This window comes from Neovison vison, chromosome 8, assembly GCF_020171115.1.
Source record: "Neovison vison isolate M4711 chromosome 8, ASM_NN_V1, whole genome shotgun sequence".
Classification (NCBI taxonomy): Eukaryota; Metazoa; Chordata; class Mammalia; order Carnivora; family Mustelidae; genus Neogale; species Neogale vison.
In genome coordinates, this window is record NC_058098.1 from 90,015,729 (window position 1) to 90,034,615 (window position 18,887).

The window sequence follows — 18,887 nt, forward strand, 5'->3', positions numbered from 1 at the left end:
AAAAGCGAGGCATGAAGACAAAGAGAAAGGACCTGTCCTTATCATAATGCATGAAACATTCAGTTTAGAACCAGAAAATCAGAGATAAGAGATCTACATTTTATTGATACAACAGTGACACAAAAATAGTCCTGTTCCCATGCAAGAAACAATATGAAGAATTCAAATAAAAAGGGTTGGTTTGTTCTGTAGTATCTGAAGAAGAATTGCTGTCATTTTATCTGTTGTTAACAAAGGCTAGGGGTGGGTGCTTGGGTGGCTCAGTGGGTTAAGTGGCCGCCTTCAGCTCAGGTCATGATCCCAGGGTCCTAGGACTGAGCCCAGAGCAGGCTCCCTGCTGCTGCCTCTGCCTGCAGCCCTCACTCTCCCTGCTTATGCTCATGCTCTCTCTCTTTCTCTGTCAAATAAATAAATAAATAAAATATTTAAAAAAACAAAAACAAAGGATGGGGTGATTTCAGCATTACCTGCTAGCCTGTGTATTCTTTATCTCCTGCTGTATGCTATGCAATTTTACTATTAAAAAATTTTGGGGGGGCTTGAATGTTCAATTTGGTTAGCTTCTCTGTTTTCTAATATTCCTTCTCTGACTAGCTGAACATAAATTTATTATTAGATGTTTAGTATCAATATAACTATTGTCAGAGTAAAGGATATTAATCATAATTGCTTTTGGAAACAAGTAACAGAAATGTGACAAACAGCAGCTTAATCAAACTGAGTTTTCTTTTGTAAGAGAATCTCTGGGGCAGTCAGTCCAGGGCCAGTGCAGATACTCAAGGAATGGGCTCTTCTGCTTTCTTCCTTTTTCATCCTTTGCAGGTGGCTTTCATGCCTGCAGGCTGTACCTTAAAGTGTCCCATTTACACAGTAAGAAAAGGGAAAGTCAGCGGGCAAAAAAAGTCCGTGCCAGGTGAGCCTGTTCCTTGTTATCACGAAGACTGTAATTTTTCCAGAAGCTCTACTGTTTTAAAATAACATAGATTTTGTTGTTTTGTTTAGGAATGGTGAGGCCAACAGATTAGAAGATGATTGGCATTGAAAAGATAATTTATTATTCACAGTTCCCAAGAGACACAGTGTCATGTGGGGCCACATGAGGTTGGTTGAAGGTAGAAGGCAGAGCTAGGGGAACTGCAGGAAAAACTTTCTTACGGTTTTCTCAGCAATGGATGGGCAGGGCACAGCTAGAAGGTATAGGATGGTCTAGTTTGAATAGTTTTATGGGGCTCTGAGCTGTAGGGCCTGTCCCTAGTTGTCTGATGCCTAGTCCTGGAGTGATTGGGGCAGCATAAGAGCCAGGTAGAGCCATAACTGGGAGTACAGGCTTCAGATTGGTTAGTTTGCTTATGAAAGGAATCCTTGCAGGTGAGTCATTTACTGTCTTTAAGAAGCCCATAACCCTGGGAGAGATAGTCTTTCCTTAGTCCAAGATGCCAATATCAAAACATTAGATGCGGAAACCAGAAAATCTGGTTAATACACAACTCTTAACATCCTTTGTTAGAACCTGTCATTTGGCCATCCATAGCTACAGGGAATTCTGGGCATTTGGATATTTTTAAATGGATACATTGTTATCCTAAATAAAACTGGAATAAATATTAGTACTTGGAATAAATATTAGTACTGAAGAAGAAATGAATAGCTATTGATGAAGCAACTAGTAGCATCTGGTACACAATGTCACATGTGAAGAAAAAGGCATCTAACAGTATAGGTGTAGTTTAAATCACAAGTTGCAAATTCAAATGCCTGTAGAGGCCAGGTATACTGTAGGGAAGTGTGCTCAGTGGAAGATTGTAGGGAGTGCTGGGGACTGTGGTGAGATGGAAGGTACATATACTTTTCAAAGCAAAACTTTAAAAAAAGTAAACAAAAACCTGAATGAAAAGCCTGACTACCAGTTTGTGGTGCCTAGTCTAAAACAAAGAGGTTTACAAAATTACAACTAAATAGGAGGCTATTAATTTTACTGAAGTTAGTGTACATAAAATTATACTTCATTTATGTTATTTAGCAATCATATACTACATTTTCTAGCTTATTTATTTTTAGAGAGAGGGCACATGCTTGTGTGAACAGGGGGAGGGGCATTGGGGAAGAGAGAAAATAATCTTAAGCAGCTCCACATGCAGGGAGGAGCCACATGCTGAGCCCTATGTGGGGCTCATTTCTCACAACTGAGATCATGACCTTGGCCGAAATCAAGAGTCAGAGGACTAACTTGGCTGAGCCACCCAGGTGCCCTGAAATTGTTGACGCTGTTGTGTGGTCACTTTGGGAAGGTGGAGTCTGTCAGACTTCTTCAGTGAAGACACAGTTCTTGTTCTGAGTAATTTCTGCAGTGACGTTTTGAGACTTCAGAATATTCTTTTTCCCATCAAGCACTCACCTGAAAGTTAACATCCATCGATCCTTTACTGAGTCAGTTATTATATTGGTAGTTACAAAATAGTGATTTTCTGGTTCCATCATTTCTTCTTCATCAGTTGGCATTCTTTTATGAATAAGAGCTTTTCCTCCCAGCCCTGGCCCCAGCTCCTTTCTTTTTTTCTTTTTTTTTTTTTTTAAGATTTTATTTATTTATTTGACACAGAGAGAGAGAGAGATCACAAGTAGGCAGAGAGGCAGGCAGAGAGAGAGGAGGAAGCAGGCTCCCTGCCGAGCAGAGAGCCCGATGCGAGCCTTGATCCCAGGACCCTGGGACCATGACCCGGGCCGAAGGCAGAGGCTTTAACCCACTGAGCCCATCCTTTCTTGAGTTCAGTATGAGCTCATGGATTATTTTGTATTCAAAGTGTGTTGTATTCCATTATTATCATTATTCGTATTGGTGCCCAGATTGTTCCCAGTTTTGCTGGACCATTAAGCTGCTGGATGTGAGATATATTTTCATTATTTCCCAATCAAGGTGTGACTATTTGGAAGAGTTATCTTATCTGTGCCCCACTACACCTAGTTTCTCACTCCCTCACTTTTTTTCTCCCAGTTCACTTGACTTTCTGTTCCAGCATAGTAAAATTTGGTTGCATTTCGTGTTTCTTTCCCCTCTTACATGTAAAGCTTGTGGTAATCTCTGTCTCCTAGTTGCACTTTAGATGTGAATATAGGTGACTTTATTTGTTCTATTTGTTGATCTCTGATTTTTTATGTGGTGCAATTAGTATTTAGATGGCTACAGTTATTTGATAGGAAATTGGAATTCCTCTATTTTAACTATTTTTATGACTTTCTAAAATCGTGAAGTGTCTCATTTTCAAGTGAAGTTTTCATTTAAACACGATAATCAACAAGTAAACTTGGTTAAATATTTAGTAACTTATGAAGTATGTAATGCCTTTTGTCCTTAGACTCAATAGCTTCTAGCCAGAGCAGTCTTTTTGAGTCTTTGGGTTTCTTTGGTTTTCTATAGCTTGGTCGTTCCACTTGCAGACCAACATCAGTCATTTTTCCCCATTGTCAGTCAGTGCACCATCTACTAAGCCCTATCCACTTCATTGTCTACTGGGAGTAGAGAATTAGAAATTCAGACGAGATTGGGTGCATTCAGGGTGGTATGGCCATAGACTCTTGGGAATTCCGGTAACATATCTTGTTAGACTTGGCTATGACATTAGAATAAATAGGACCAAATGAAACCTGAAGACCTTATGGAGTTTTATTTAGGGCTTGATTTTCTCAGAATGTCTATTTGCTTAATAAATAGTCATTCTGCCTTATTTCCAGTTCTTTAATAGTTTAGTTTACTACTACTACTGTCTAGTTTAGACAGTTAAGCTGGGGGTAAATACTCTAAAAAATATATTTTATGTAATGAGGGAGGCAATAAAGTGTTAAAAGGAAGATTGTCTCTAGAATCAGATTCCTTCTGTTAAAGTCTGGTCATGCTTATTGGCTGTGTAACTTTGAGTAGTTGCTTAACCTCTTTGTACTTTCATTTCTCACTTATAAAATAAAGATAATAGTGTCTTTTCTGCAGGTTTTGTGGATATTAAAAAATGATACCTGATGAATAATAGGACAGCACCCTGGTCTCGATAAACAATTACTGTTACAGTTAATATAGTAGTTAAGAATATATGGATATTTACTCTGCTTAAGGAGCAGTGATCTTTGCTGGGATTGAGCCCTGCATTAGGCTCTCTGCTAGGCAGGGATCCTGCCCTGCTTCCCCCACTCCCCACCCCACCAGCCTCTCTGCCTACTTGTGGTCTCGTCAAATAAATAAAATCTTTAAAAAAATAAATAAACCTTTAAAGAAAATGAAGCAGGTCATCAGATCTTTAGGATAATCTATTTATGACCTAGCCTCCACATACCCTCTACCTTCTACCACCCCACAACCATCCTGAAATCAAAATAAGCTCTAATGATAATTCGTTAAAACTGTAAGTTTCCCATAGAGGGAACATAAAAAAAAATTATTTTTTAACTTATTCATGATTTAGCCATACAGTTTAAAAGGGACTGTTATAGCTAAATGCCCAAACAATATTAACTTTAAAGACACTTTAAAGAACATTTTTAAAATGTACTATAGAAATGCACAGCTTGCCATGAAATGACATTGTTGTGGAATGAAATGTCCACTAGAGGTCATATTATGCCTTCATATAATTTTTTCATGCCAGTGTCAGGAAAGCCTCCTTCAAAGAAAGACTGAGATAGGAAAAGTCCAGTATTGCTTCCTGTAAAAATATGGTTTGGAAGAGAAAGAAACTGAAGCTGTACTATTAAAGGAACCATCATTGCATACCATGGTTTTATATTTGACAGTCTGCTGCTCAATTGGCTAGAAAATCAATTTGTATTATTGAGTCTTACTACCCAAGTTAGAATTAGAAGCTTCTTACTCCCTGACACAGAGTAATTTTCTTTTCTTGAAACTGTTTCTAAATGATTATATGCAGGTATAGAATCATACATGACTGTTCTCCCCACATACTTATTTTATTAACGAGTATAGATTTGGAGTGCTACCTGCTTGAGGAGTGGCCTACGCAAGTTACTTCAGTTTCAGTTCTCTAGACTTTCAATTTCCAAATTTGTAAAGTGTGAATAAACCTATGGCAATATTATAGTGAATCTCAGCATTTAAGTGAAAGTTCTGTGTAAATGATAGAATCTGTGCACATGGTAAAGTCGGTTATCAGGCAACTGCTGTTGTTTTGGCCTCAAAGGCACATGATGGGGGAGAATATAGGAACCTCCAGTTTCCTTCTCTCCTTTCTGATAGATTATTAGTTTATATTTACTTTTCTGAGGAGTGGTGGTGTGGCTCAGCCCATTAAGCGTTTGACTCTTGATTTCAGCTTAGTCTTGATCCCAGGTTTGTAGGTTCAAACCCTGTTTTAGGCTTTGCCTTGGGTGCAGGGCCTACTTTAAAAAAAAAAAAAAAAGTAATATATTTACTTTTTTGAACTAGCCATTGTGGCCAACAATGTGTATATTTTAAGTGGGCTACTTTTAAGATACTTTATTTTAGAGAATGTTCTAAAAATTAACTGTAGCTATTGCAAATACACCTATATGGAATTCATTCTACTGTGAGGTCTATTTTTATACAGTCATTGTCTTACATGCAGAACTGCTCTCTGTTTAAGAAAAATGAATGAGTACTGATTCCTGGCACTTTCACATTTTTTCAGGTTTTTGCAGAACTAATGGGTTTAATTGAATTAGGCATTGCTGTAGTCTGTTTTTACCGATAATTTTGGTCTTGAAATGAATAATATCAGAGTTGAAGTGATCAAGAGGTGGGCCAGATAATTATGACATTAAGGAAAGTTTGTGCATAAAATGTTATTATTATGTATCTGCCAGAAATAGTAAAGGCAATCTTAACTATTATGTTTATAGCCTTGCAGGGAAGGCTCAATTGGCAATTTCAGCATTTAAAGTGCAAGTGATTTCTAATCTTTGGTATGCAGAAATGCTTGTGAGCATAAGTAGAACACTCTTGGTTCAAAACAGGAAGCAAATATATTCAATATATGTTATTATATAATATTAGTATATGTGTATATATTGTATTATACACACACACATGGATATATAAATGATAATCTCTTCTTCACTGTAAATATTTGATTTTCATCACTTTCCCTCCCACCCTCCTGTTCTCTTAACTACTTAACTGATGGCCCTAGGGCTCCGTTGCTGGTCTGCCTGACCCTAAAAGTTGCAGTCACCCCTTTATATTTACCAGACTGCTTCTCTTTAAATCCTTTTGTCATCATAACATACTATGTATTTCTTGTATTTAAAAGGTTTTCTAATAAGTACGCCATATATAGATTTTTTTTCTCATTTTATGAATTTTATTGATAAGAATCCTCACAGAATACTTATCTCAAATGGAAACTATGATAAAAGGCTTTGGAATGTGTTAGATTCCAAGTTTGAGTCTCTGCTCTGCCATTTATTCTTCTTATGACCTTGGGCAATTCCTTTAATCCCAGAGTTGTTTCATCATCTGTTCAGTGAAGACAATCATTTTAATACACAGTTGCTAAGTGACTATTTCATATCTAACCTACTAATTTTAGAAACATTGCTATTGGTTTTGTTGTTGTTGTTACTGTTGTTTTTTATGGAGGTAGTCGTATTTGAAATGTTAATTTTTTTCCCCCATAGATAACAGACAAGAGAGTGTCCAGAAGACATGCCATTCTTGAGGTGGTTGGTGGTCAGCTTCGAATCAAACCGGTATATATGTTATTCATGAATTGTTTTTAACTTTTTGCCTCTCACCTTTTTTCAGTTCCTGATTAAAGTGACTTGTTTCTAAGGTTATGGAAATAGGGAATGATGTCAGAATGAATATATCCTTATTTCTAGAGGATAATTGGGAGATAAATATCTAAACTATTTATTTATTTTCCTGTAAGGCAGTGCTACATTTATCTAGCTAGAATTTCAGTGAAAGGGGCACCTGGGTGGCTCAGTGGGTTAAGCCTCTGCTTTCAGCTCAGGTCATGATCTTAGGGTCTTGGGATCGGCTCTCTGCTCAGGGAGCCTGCTTCCCCCTCTCTCTCTACCTGCCTCTCTGCCTACTTGTGATCTCTCTCTCTCCGTTGAGTAAATAAATAAAATCTTTAAAAGAAAAAAAAAGAATTTCAGTGAAAGCTAACAACCAGTTCGTGTATACATTATGACTGGGTGTTACAACTAAGATTCTATAAGAAAGCCTATAACTATATAATGGTTTGTTTGAAGGAGTTGAAGTAGTGACTGAAGTCACTTAAATGTTATAGGATTGTACCTTAATAGATTTCTGTACCTCTGTGTGTAGAATTGAATAATTCTAAAATTTAGACCTTATTAAATTTTAGGGTTGCATAAATAATTTTAATTTGAAAGTTCTTATTGAGGACTAACATTTTAATTGCTTGCTTTATAGTTTAAGCACTGATATATTATAGGGTTATCAGTTTCTGAGGATATACTATGTGATTATTCCTTTCCATTTGCACAGTGTGTTGTATAGGAGAATAGAATATGTGTACGAGGGTTTATCTGTTTTGGACTAGATACTGTGGTGGTAAAATTATTATGGAATGAAATTCATTAATTTGTAATATTTTTAAACCTATTTGTATTTTCATCTTATATATGTACAGCTGCCTTTATTTATCATTAGTTCTTTCTTTTACATGTAAAGTACTTTTATTATCCTATGTTGAGCTGTTTCCAAACATGAGAAGTATCCTTTTAATTCTGGCATTGGAAAAGTTTTGAATAAAGCTGAATATACCCCATCTCGATTAAATAGATACTTGAAAAAAGGTTTGTATATCATTCTGCATTGTCTTGTCTTGAAAAGTGTTGATAGCTACAATCATCTCTCCTGTGAGAGCCCCTTTATTTACCATTAGCTGTTCATCTCTGAATCCTCTCCAACTATCCTCTTCTTAGATGACTTTCTAGATCATAAACTTGTTGAATATAGGAACACTGACCCATCTTTGTATCTTTAGTATCTAGCGTAATGCTGAGCACATCGTAGGTACATAATTCATATTTGTGAATGCATGAAGAAATGCTGCAGTGAGAACTATATGTGGCACTTTTAAAAGTGGAGATAGCATGAATTTTTACAAAATTATGTTAGTCCTAGCACATAATTTCTAATACTATTTCCATGAACAACTATGACCTAAAATAAGCAAGTTTATTTTTATTGTTATTGAAGCATATTGAGGTAGAGAATATAGGAATATCTAAATTCCCATCCTGACTTTTCTGATAAAGCATATCATTACTTGATATTTACTTTTTTCAAAATAGTAATTACAGCAAAAATACACATGGCTCCTCAAAGAATACCTACAACTGAATACTTACTACATTATTTAGATTTACTACTCTTAGCATTCACATTAATGAAATGGAGACCTTCTGGTGAGTATGTACTTTTTGGAAAATGTAACATCTAAATAGTCCTTGATGATTAGATTTCTAGTTATTTTTGATACCAAAGCAGGGAATATCAGCTCCTGCAAGTAGGTTTGTAGACATTTCTAGATTTGCATTATTAGTATTCAAATCCTACTACATATACATGTATCACAGAAATTAATCAATAAGCCAAGACTATTTTTTAGTCAACTTGGTTTATACCTGTAATTCCTGATATTTTCGAAGCTTTGCTTTTATTTCAAATAATATCTGCAAGATTTGTCGTAGCAGAAGAATTGTAGACAATGACATGATCCATTTTGAGAACTCAGCACATTTATTTGTAAGCAGATTAATCAGCTGAATTGTGAAGAATTGAATAACTATTAGATTTCTTTTTACATTTTTATTGACTCAGTGCTAAGAAGAAACCCTCCTTAAAACAAAAGTTACACAGCATTAAATTTTTTATATATACAAGGTATGCCATTTGGGAAACCATCATTTTTACTAAGGCATTAATATTGAAAAGCTTACATATATTTTTTTCTCAGTGTTAATCAATCAGGACATTTATATTTTAAAAACTAGAATTTTTTCCAGATTGGCTTAATAAAGATACTTAACTGAAGTTGTGTCTATACTTGGATGAAAAGTATTCAGATATATTTTGATCTTCTATGACTACTCAAAAAAGTAATAATAATATAAGTAGACTTAAATTAAAACTTTGTTAATGAAAAATTCTTTCTTTGAGTTAAACTTTATTTTTTGTGAAATGGGTCAAATTTCTACATGGGAGTTTAACAATTTTTAATTAAAAGAAGGTATCTTTTAGAGAACACCTTTCTTCTTTATTTACTTGGTCTTTAATTAGACTGTACTCATGCAAAACAACTATAGGAATTCAACAAGTATCTTTTGAGTATCACAGGGTGGTAGATACAGAATTAGAAGCTAGAGCCAAAACTCCTAATGACATTATAGATATGAAACTAAAATTTGTTATAATTATTTATTTACACCTTTGTTTATACTTTTCTTTTAAATGTTATTTAATATAACATAAACTTTCTAGTAAATGTAATCTTATATACTTGGGAGAAAGATAAATATTTTTTACCCTTTTCTTGGTAGCATTACTTTTGACAGCATAGAATATTAAGGCCTTCTGAAGAATGCATAATATTATATAGTCAGCAAGTTGTCAAATGGGATTTAGAACTGAGGTTCTTTGAAATCTATCTAAGGTTTGTTTGTTGTTGTTTTTTTTCCCATTATATTTCCCAACTCCGGATTCTTTTGCCATTTGGTATTTTCTTCTATTAAAAAAATTTCTTGAAGATAAAAGTAACTTGATTTTTCTTCACAAGAAATTTTTTTTAAAGAGTTTATTTATTTATTTGACAGACAGAGATCACAGGTAGGCAGAGAGGTAGGCAGAGAGAGAGGGGGAAGCAGGCTCCCTGATGAGCAGAGAGCCTGACGTGGGGCTCCATCACAGGACCCTGAGATCATGACCTGAGCTGAAGGCAGAGGCTCAACCCACTGAGCCACTCAGGCACCCCCACAAGAAATTTTTGTGCCTTCAGTTGAACAGAATTTTACAACTGAAAGCAATCTTGGGTTCAGTCTTATGTATGTGGGAATTTGATTTGGGCCAGAGCTGGCATTGCTTATCATTGGACAAGATGACTTTTCATCAAGAAATGGTACTGGGAGAGTATGTTATTTGTCTGAGGGAAAAAAAATTAGATCCCTACCTCAAACCATACATACAAATCAGTTTTAGGTGATTTAAATGTGAAAATCAAAACTATAAAACTCTTGGAATATATGGGAAAAAATCTTGGTGGCCTTAAAGGAGGGAAGGTGGGGCACCTGGGTGGCTGAGTGGTTTAGCCTCTGTCTTTGGCTCAGGTCATGATCCCAGTGTCCTGGGATTGAGCCCCGCATCGGGCTCTCTGCTCAGCAGGGAGCCTGCTTTCCCCCTCTCTCTGCCTGCCTCTCTGCCTACTTGTGATCTCTCTCTGTCAAATAAATAAATAAAATATTTAAAAAAAAAATAAAGGCGGGAAGAGTTTTAAAATAAGCTATAAAAAGAAAGACTGAAAAAAAAATCCAATTACAGGGGCACCTGGCTGGCTCAGTCGGTTAAGCATCTGCCTTTAGCTCAGGTTGAGATCCTGGGATCCTGGGATTGAGCCCTGCATTGGGCTTCCTGCTCAGTGGAGAGCCTGCTTCTCCTTCCTTCTGCTTTCTGCTCCCCCTGCTTGTGCGCTCTCTCTTTCTGTCAAATAAATAAATAAAATCTTTTAAAAAATCCAGTTACATTAAAATTAAGAACCTTTGCTTATCAAGGATTGTAATGAAAATGATAAGTGTAACAGGAGGAAGTTATTTAAAACACATATAATTGACAAAGGAATTATATCCAAAATATATAGCAAATGCCTTCAATCAGTGAGAGAAAGATAAACAATCCCATAGAAAAATGGGCTGAAGACTTGAATGGCACATTATAGAATTGGAAATCTGACTGTAAACATGGAAAAGGTACTCCGCCCTCTTATTAAATAGAGAAATGTAACTGAAACTGCAGTGAGATACTAAAACCCAACAGATTGCAAAAATGAGAAGTCTAACAATTTGAAGTGTTAATGAGAATGTAGAAGAAGTAGAATAGTTATAAAGTTTGGGTGCGAGCTTAAATGTTGCAGCCACTTTAGAGAGTAGCTTGACATTATTTCCTAAAGATGAAGGAATGCATTCCCTACAAGTCAGACCTCACACACACATATGTACTAATAGATGTGTACAAGAACCTGAAGGGCAAAATTGCTTATATCATAGCAAAAACTAGACACAACATTAATTTCCATCGACAATGGAATTGATAAATATATTGTGGTATATTCATTTAATGAAATATCCTACAATAATGAAGATAAATTATAGTGAAAACATAAATATGGATTAGAGTTGGAACATGATAATGATAAAAGCAACCTTGGAAGAATATATACAGTATAGCTTCATTTATATAAGATTAAAAATTCTACAAAATAAAACATTACATTCACCGTCATAAGCTTAGGCGATAAAACCATGAAGAAAATTGCCTAAGGAAGTAACAAATACAACAATTGGTATAATAATTATCTCTGAGGAACTGAGAAGAGACTGGGATATGGAAAGACCCGAAAGGGACATCAAAAGTTAAGGAGCACTGGGTGTGGTGAAAAAATAATGAATACTGTTTTTCTGAAAATAAATAAATTGGGAGAAAAAAAAAAAAGAAAAAAAAAGTTAATACACATTTTCTGAAACTGTGTGGTGGGTCCACACATAGTATCTAACATGTATTATGTTTTAAAAAAATTATTATAGAATCCTTATGACATGAAGAAGGTGTAGAGAATAGTATGGTGTGGTTGCAGTTCCTTCTGTAATGCCAAACTACCAAACATTGGAAGGCATGAAAAAGTGTATTTTTTTTAAAGATACATACAATTCTAGTACTAGAATTTTGCTTTTAGAACAATATTTAATTGGGTTTTGAATTTTATCCCACAAATTGTTTATACCTTACCAGTTGAAGGAAAGCTGCTTCTTGGACTTGGTGATGTATGCATACGTCCTTTGCTTTATGTAATGCATGATTTCTTTTTTATGTTAATGTAGTTTCAACAAAATGCGTCTCTCCTTGAAATTATATTTATTTATTTATTTATACTGATTTATACAGCTGCTTATTGTACCTGTGCCTTCAAGGTGCGATTTAGAGAAATTTAGAAAAATTCTAAACTGACCTTAATTGTGAATAGAAATGTTAAGGTCTTGAAAATAATGAGGTAGACGAGTGACTAATAATTCATTAATTTTACCTTAATGTGTGCTAAATATCATTTATTTTCTGTTCTCTAATCAGTCACAAATAAATTGGTCTTCTAAAGCAGGCTATGTATACAACTGTGATAAAATTTTGAGACAAGTTTTACTTTAAAAAGTTTTTGTAAACTTCTTTAAATGAATTAGAGCAAATGTTTTGTTACAATCCCTTCTGTAAGTTGTGTACTCCTCCAAATTATGTTTAAGTAATTAAATATTTTTCTGCTTTCCTTCAAATTAGAATTCCAATCAAATAGAAATGTAACTTTGACAATGATTGATGAATGCAATTAGGGCATTTACTAATTTGTACTTTTAAATTGGATGAACTTGTCTTTTTTTCCTCTAACATTTCCTTTTTAAAAAGCTCTAGCTTTCAGCAGTTCTTGGAAATAGTGCATGAGGAGATAATGTTAGCTCATGAGGAGATGATGTTAGCTTTTTTGTGTGTCATTTAAATTTAATCTACTGTCTGGTATCAGCGGGAGAAAATGTATTATAAAGGCAAAGCGACTGTGCTGTCTGTAAATCACTGCATCACCAGTGGTTAGTTATGTCCTCTGGGTAAATTCGTAGCTGTCAATGCTTTTATTTCATTTTAAGAAACTCTTTTTGTTTCTTGGGTGATTGAGGGAGTAGTTCTATAACTCCATGTAAGTTGCAAAGGATTAGATATGTTTTTGCCACTTGGCGTTAATCTTCAAAATATACATCTTTGGGTAACTGTGTTTTTTCTTTGGTGTAGTAAAATTCCAGAGTTGCGATTTTTTTCTTCTTCAGAAATTATGAGTATACTTGGAAAATGGCTATAAAATACTGCATTAGCTCTTCCACAGCTCATTTTGTTAAAAAGAAGAAGAAGAAGAAGAAGAAGAAGAAGAGGAGGAGGAGGAGGAGAAGGAGGAGGAGGAGGAGGAGGAGGAGAGAAAGAAAAAAAAAGAATGCCTTCCAAATTAAATAAAAGAAAACATTGAAAATAAGAGGAACTTTTTGGGGTGGTGCACATCAATCCTTTAAGGTTTATGATAATTTTAAGAGAAAGCTATGGAAAACTAATTTGTATTTTAGTTCCATTTCTTCAGGGATAATGCATCCTTTGCACCACTTCTAAAATTGTAACATAATATATTTAAGTTTGCACTTACAATCCTATGGATATGTTAAAAGGCACTTCCCAAAAATATGCTTCTCATATAGGTGGATCATATCTTTTATTAACTGTGAATTTAGGTTTGCCAGTATTTTGCCTGTCCTTATCTGCTTTTAGAATCAAAGTTAACTTAGCCATACTGAAGGAATTGGAGAGCTTTCCATCTTTTTCTGGTCTTAGGGAGACTTTGAATATTCAGAAAAAATTTTAAATCCATTTAGGTCTGGGTTGGGGGAAGATCAGAAAGATTTTTAATTACTGATTATATTTTTAAAAGATAGGTCTAATTCAAAAAGACACACACACACTTTTTTGTTTTTAAGTAAGTTTGGTGTATATTCTTTTTTTTTTTTAAAGATTTTATTTATTTATTTGACAGAGAGAGATCACAAGTAGGCAGAGAGGCGGGCAGAGAGAGAGAGGAGGAAGCAGGCTCCCTGCTAAGCAGAGAGCCCGATGCGGGACTTGATCCGAGGACTCTAAGATTATGACCTGAGCCGAAGGCAGTGGCTTAACCCACTGAGCCACCCAGGCGCCCAGTTTGGTGTATATTCTTTAAGATCATTGTCAATTTTGGCCATATTTACAAATACATTGCCATGAAATATTTGTAGTATTCTGCCAAGTTTTATGTGTACTTATGTCATTGTTTTCATTCCAAAATTTGTGTGTGTGTGTGTGTGTATCTTTTCCCTCTTTGTTTATTAATATTGCTAAGCTTTTGTCTTCTTCATAACTTTTAGAAAACTATCCTTTATTTTGGTCTTCATGTCTGTGTAGCTTTTTAGTTAGAGTATATATAGTTGCTTTTGGTTTTATTTATTTATAGAGGGAGAGGGGGCAGGAAGCAGAGAAAGAGGGAGAGAGAATCTTAAGCAGGCTCTATACACAACATGGAGCCCAGCAGGGGGCTTGATTTCATAACTCTAAGATCACAACCTGAGCCAAAATCAAGAGTCGTTATGTTTAACCAACTGAGCCACCCAGGTGCCCTGAAGCATTCATAGTTTGACATAGATTTTAAAAACTTATTCAATGAGTAATATTTATTTAGGTTTAAATTATAGGATCATAATTTTTAAAAATTATAAATTATAGGATCAAGTATTAGGTTAGTTATAGGAATGTCATTTTTGCTCTTGGTTCTGGAATCCCTTGTATGAACAATTTTAGGAAAAGAAAAAGATGATCATGGACCACATACATTGGTTCACTTTCTCTTTGGATTTGCTAAATACCAAATATTTTACCGCTTAATATTTAAATGTTAAGTACATCCAACTGAGTAAAAAATACTGAAAATGAATGTTTCTTTGGCTTTGGGTTTGCAATGCCTTATTAAAGGAATGTAATTAGTTTCCTTTTTTAAAAAGCATTTTACTTTTCCTACCCTTAGAATATTATGCCTTTGTATTTAACATCTTGACCTTTGAAAATTTAGGACTGTTGGGGCACCTGGGTGGCTCAGTGGGTTAAGCCTCTGCCTTCGGCTCAGGTCATGATCTCAGGGTTCTGGGATCGAGGCCCGCATCGGGCTCTCTGCTTAGCAGGGAGCCTGCTTCCTCCTCTCTCTCTGCCTGCCTGTCTGCCTACTTGTGATCTCTATCTGTCAAATAAATAAGTAAAATCTTTAAAAAAAAAAAAAAAAGAAAATTTAGGACTGTTGTTAATTTAATTTTGTTTAGAGATTCATCTGAATCTTTAAAATACTTAAGAATAAGAACATGATCTTATCTTAGCCTATTAGAAGCAAGCCTCATTTGTAGAACATTCAAGGCTCAGGCAGAAGCTATGGATATTTCTGTCCCAACTCTTGTCCTTCCTGCTACTCAACATTCCAGAGCCTGATGACTGTGGTGCACTCAAGGAAGGGGAGGCTTCATTTAAAAGTCTGAGGAATAACGGAACAATTTTCAAGCCCAACAGTGTACACAAGCTTAGAATCTGGTGGTTTGTCCTGCCTCAAAAACTCTAACCATGAGCCAGAGCCACTCTGAGAGATAAATTAGGAGTGGTTGAGAGCATAATGAAAGGTTTATAAACATTGTTTAAATTATAGCTTGATTTTTAAAAATCAAACATTCACAGTTCTTTTTAGCAATATGGTGTTACATAAATATGGTGTTCCATTGCCTGTTCATTCTTATGAAGTCTTATATATAATTTGAAAAATAACTCTGACCTGTAAAATGATTGCCTAACAAATTTGTAAAGTCTCTTTTTAAATTTCTGTTTCTGCTCTTTATCTCCAAATTTTATTTCACTCCTTTCTTTTTAAAGGAAATAGAACTGTTTTCAATTGCAGATACACATAGGAAAAATTTATGGCCAGATCTTCATGAAATTAAATTGCCAGAACTGGATAGATTGTATTCATTATAGCTTTCAACATTGTCTTTTTTTTTTTATTTTTAATTTGGGCATGTAGGCAACAATGCTTATTTTTTATTGGCAGCTTTTGTTTTAATGCTCTGTTTTCTTTATTAGTCTATGTTAGAAAACCCCTCAGTGAAGGGCAAAAACAATCCAAACAAGCTATGTTGTTTGCTTGAGAGATTTGATCAAAGTCTCTCTTCCTATAATATCTCATTTTTTTTTACTCATAGTAAGAATTTACTGGAAGAAAATAAGTATGAAAGAAATTAGCCATTTTCAAGGATTAGTGAATTATGGATTTGAAAGTTGGGGGACTCAGTTTCCATACTGAGAATTATTTTTTGTGTTTCTCTTTCTAATGTCTGATGGTTCCTCTTAAAGCAGAAACATCTTCTAATGAGTTAATTGATAACTTTGCTTTTTTCTTTGATTCCTACAGAAGTGAGAGGTATGTTTTAGCTCCTCATTTTTATAGGAGAGATAATAATTATATATAGATAATAATTATATTATTATCTAGATAATATAGATATATCTATAGATAATAATTAGGTAATATAGATATATCTATATTATCTAGATTATATAGATAATATCTATAGATAATAATTAGGTAATATAGATATTATCTATATAATCTAGATAGATAATAATTATATATAGGTAATTATTATATAGATAATAATTATTGTACTTATAAGTACAAGATTTATTAGACTTTTAATCTAAATTTGCAATGAAATTGTTTTGATACCCAAGTTTTGGATCAGTTCATGTTAGTTGTATTGTTCTCATAATTTAGAATTTTATCCCTATTTTTTTGTTGTTGTTGTTAGATACACACAAATCCATGTTTTTATCAGTCTTCCGAGAAGAGCCAGCTCTTACCCTTGAAGAGAAATCTATGGCGCTGGTTGAATCCTGGAGACAGTTTTTCTTTGCTAGTCGACAAATACATTTTCTCTGTTTCCTCTACACCTTGTGAAGCAGAAATGGAATGTACTTTAAGGTAAGATTGCCTGATGAAATTAGATCAAGTAATAGTAATTGTAACCTAGGGGTGGCTCGGTTGGTTAAGTGTCTGCCTTTGTTTCAGGTCCTGGGATAGAGCCTAATGTCCGACTTCTTGCTCAGTGGGGAGCCTGCTTCTCCCTCTCCCCCTGCCGCTCCCTCTGCTTGTGCTCTCTCTCTGTCAAATAAATCAATACAATCTTAAAATAAATTTTTCTTAAATAAAAGAATTTTTTTTAAAATGGTAATTGTAACCTAATTCCTCAGCCATCCACAAATGCTTCAGTAGAAACCATTCTAGGATTAAACTATGTTGCAGTATAGGAGTTACATGGAGTATGTATGGTATATGTGTTCGTGTGTGTTTCTCTAGCAAACATTTGACATTGGAAACCTACACCTCAATAGTGATTGCTCACATATGTGGTGTTTTTTACCATTGTGTTCAGAACATATTTCCCATCTAATAGTAACCAGGATAGGTAATTTGAAACCAAGTACATTTTCTTATAGCTTTTTAAATTTTATTAAGGTATTTAATCCCTCTGGCTTAGTATAACTCCTTGTAAAAATAACAGAAAATAAAGAATTGGGAAACTGAGGAAATGAGGTATTACAATAAACATCTAATGTAAAGTTAATATTAATACACTAGTTTTGTTGAGGCAGTCATTAGCAGATTATTTGCCACTGTTTCGGCTTTTTTTTTTTTTAAAGATTTTATTTATTTATTGAAGAGAGAGTATGTGTGTGTGTGTGTGAGAGAGAGAGAGAGAGAGAGAAGGAGCAGGGGTAGGGGTGGAGGGAGAAGCAGACTCCTGGCTGAGCAAGGAGCCTGATGCAGGACTCGATCCCAGGACCTGGAATCATGACCTGAGCCAAAGGCAGACGCTTAACCAACTGAGCCACCCAGGTGCTGTCAGTTTTTAAATTATAGTCTACATAAACTGGACTAACAGAAGTAGATGGACAAAAATGTGTTCTGTGATTACAATAGTATTAAATTAAAAATCAGTAACAATAGGGGTGCCTGGCTGGCTCAATTGGTAGAGCATGCAGATCTTGGGGTCATGAGCTCGAGCCCCGTGTTGGGCATAGAGGTTACTTTAAAAAAAGTCAATAACTATAAAATAGAAAATCTCCCCAAATTTGGAATTAAACATACTTCTAAATAACTGTTAGGTCAAAGAGAATCACAAGGGGAATTAGAAAACATTTTGAAAAAAATAAATCTGAAAACAAAATAAAAATTTGTGAGATGAACCTAAAGTAGTTCTTAGAGGGAAATTTGTATTAAATGCCTGTATTAGAAGAAAGCTGTAAGCCCAGTGATCTGTGTTTCTACTTTAAGAAGATAGGCAGACAGGAGCAAATTAATCCCAAAGCATAGTTCCCAAAGAATAACTTAATTGCTAAAACAGTCTTTAAAAAGAAGAAGAGTTTTTTGCACTACCTGGGGGAGGAGGGTCCCTATGGCGTTCTGCATGAATGCCCTGTGGGGTACTTACCCTAGCACCCCCCAAAGCCATCAGAACAAACTTCCTGCTGGATTGAGGGATTCCTGTTCTAACTGAAAGGGAAACTTTCACAATGTCTGGAGCCCCGGATGTCCTGCAATGAAGGAAGAGGATGTCCTCAAATTCCTTGCAGCAGGAATGCAGTTCATTGGCACCACCCTTGACTTCCAAATGGAACAGTATATCTGAAAAGGAAAAGTGATGGCATCTACATCATAAATCTGAAGAGAACCTGGGAGAAGCTTCTACTGGCAGCTCGTGCCATTGTTACCAGTTGATATCAGTGTCATATCATCCAGGAATACTGCCCAGTGAGCTGTGCTGAAGTTTGCTGCTGCAACTGGAGCCACTCCTGTTGCTGGCTGCGTCACTCCTGAAACCTTCACTAACCAGATCCAGGCAACTTCTGGTGGTCACTGATCTAAGGACTGGATTCTCAGAGAGGTATCTCACGTTAACCTGCCTTCCTACCACCGCTCTGGGTAAGGCAGACTTTCCTCTGCACTATGTGGACATTGCCATCCCTTGCAACAAGGGAG

General features: G+C 35.2%; 1 protein-coding gene across 1 annotated transcript in view; it reads left to right on the forward strand.

Annotated features, from left to right (window-relative positions):
- The window catches only part of APLF (aprataxin and PNKP like factor), an 85,436-nt gene that overhangs the window by 8,587 nt on the left and 57,962 nt on the right, over positions 1 to 18,887 (forward strand). Inside the window, exons 2-3 of the mRNA XM_044261285.1 lie at positions 6,640 to 6,711; positions 16,657 to 16,829. Coding sequence (XP_044117220.1) covers positions 6,640 to 6,711; positions 16,657 to 16,829 — 245 coding nt within the window. The remainder of the gene's footprint in view (positions 1 to 6,639; positions 6,712 to 16,656; positions 16,830 to 18,887) is intronic.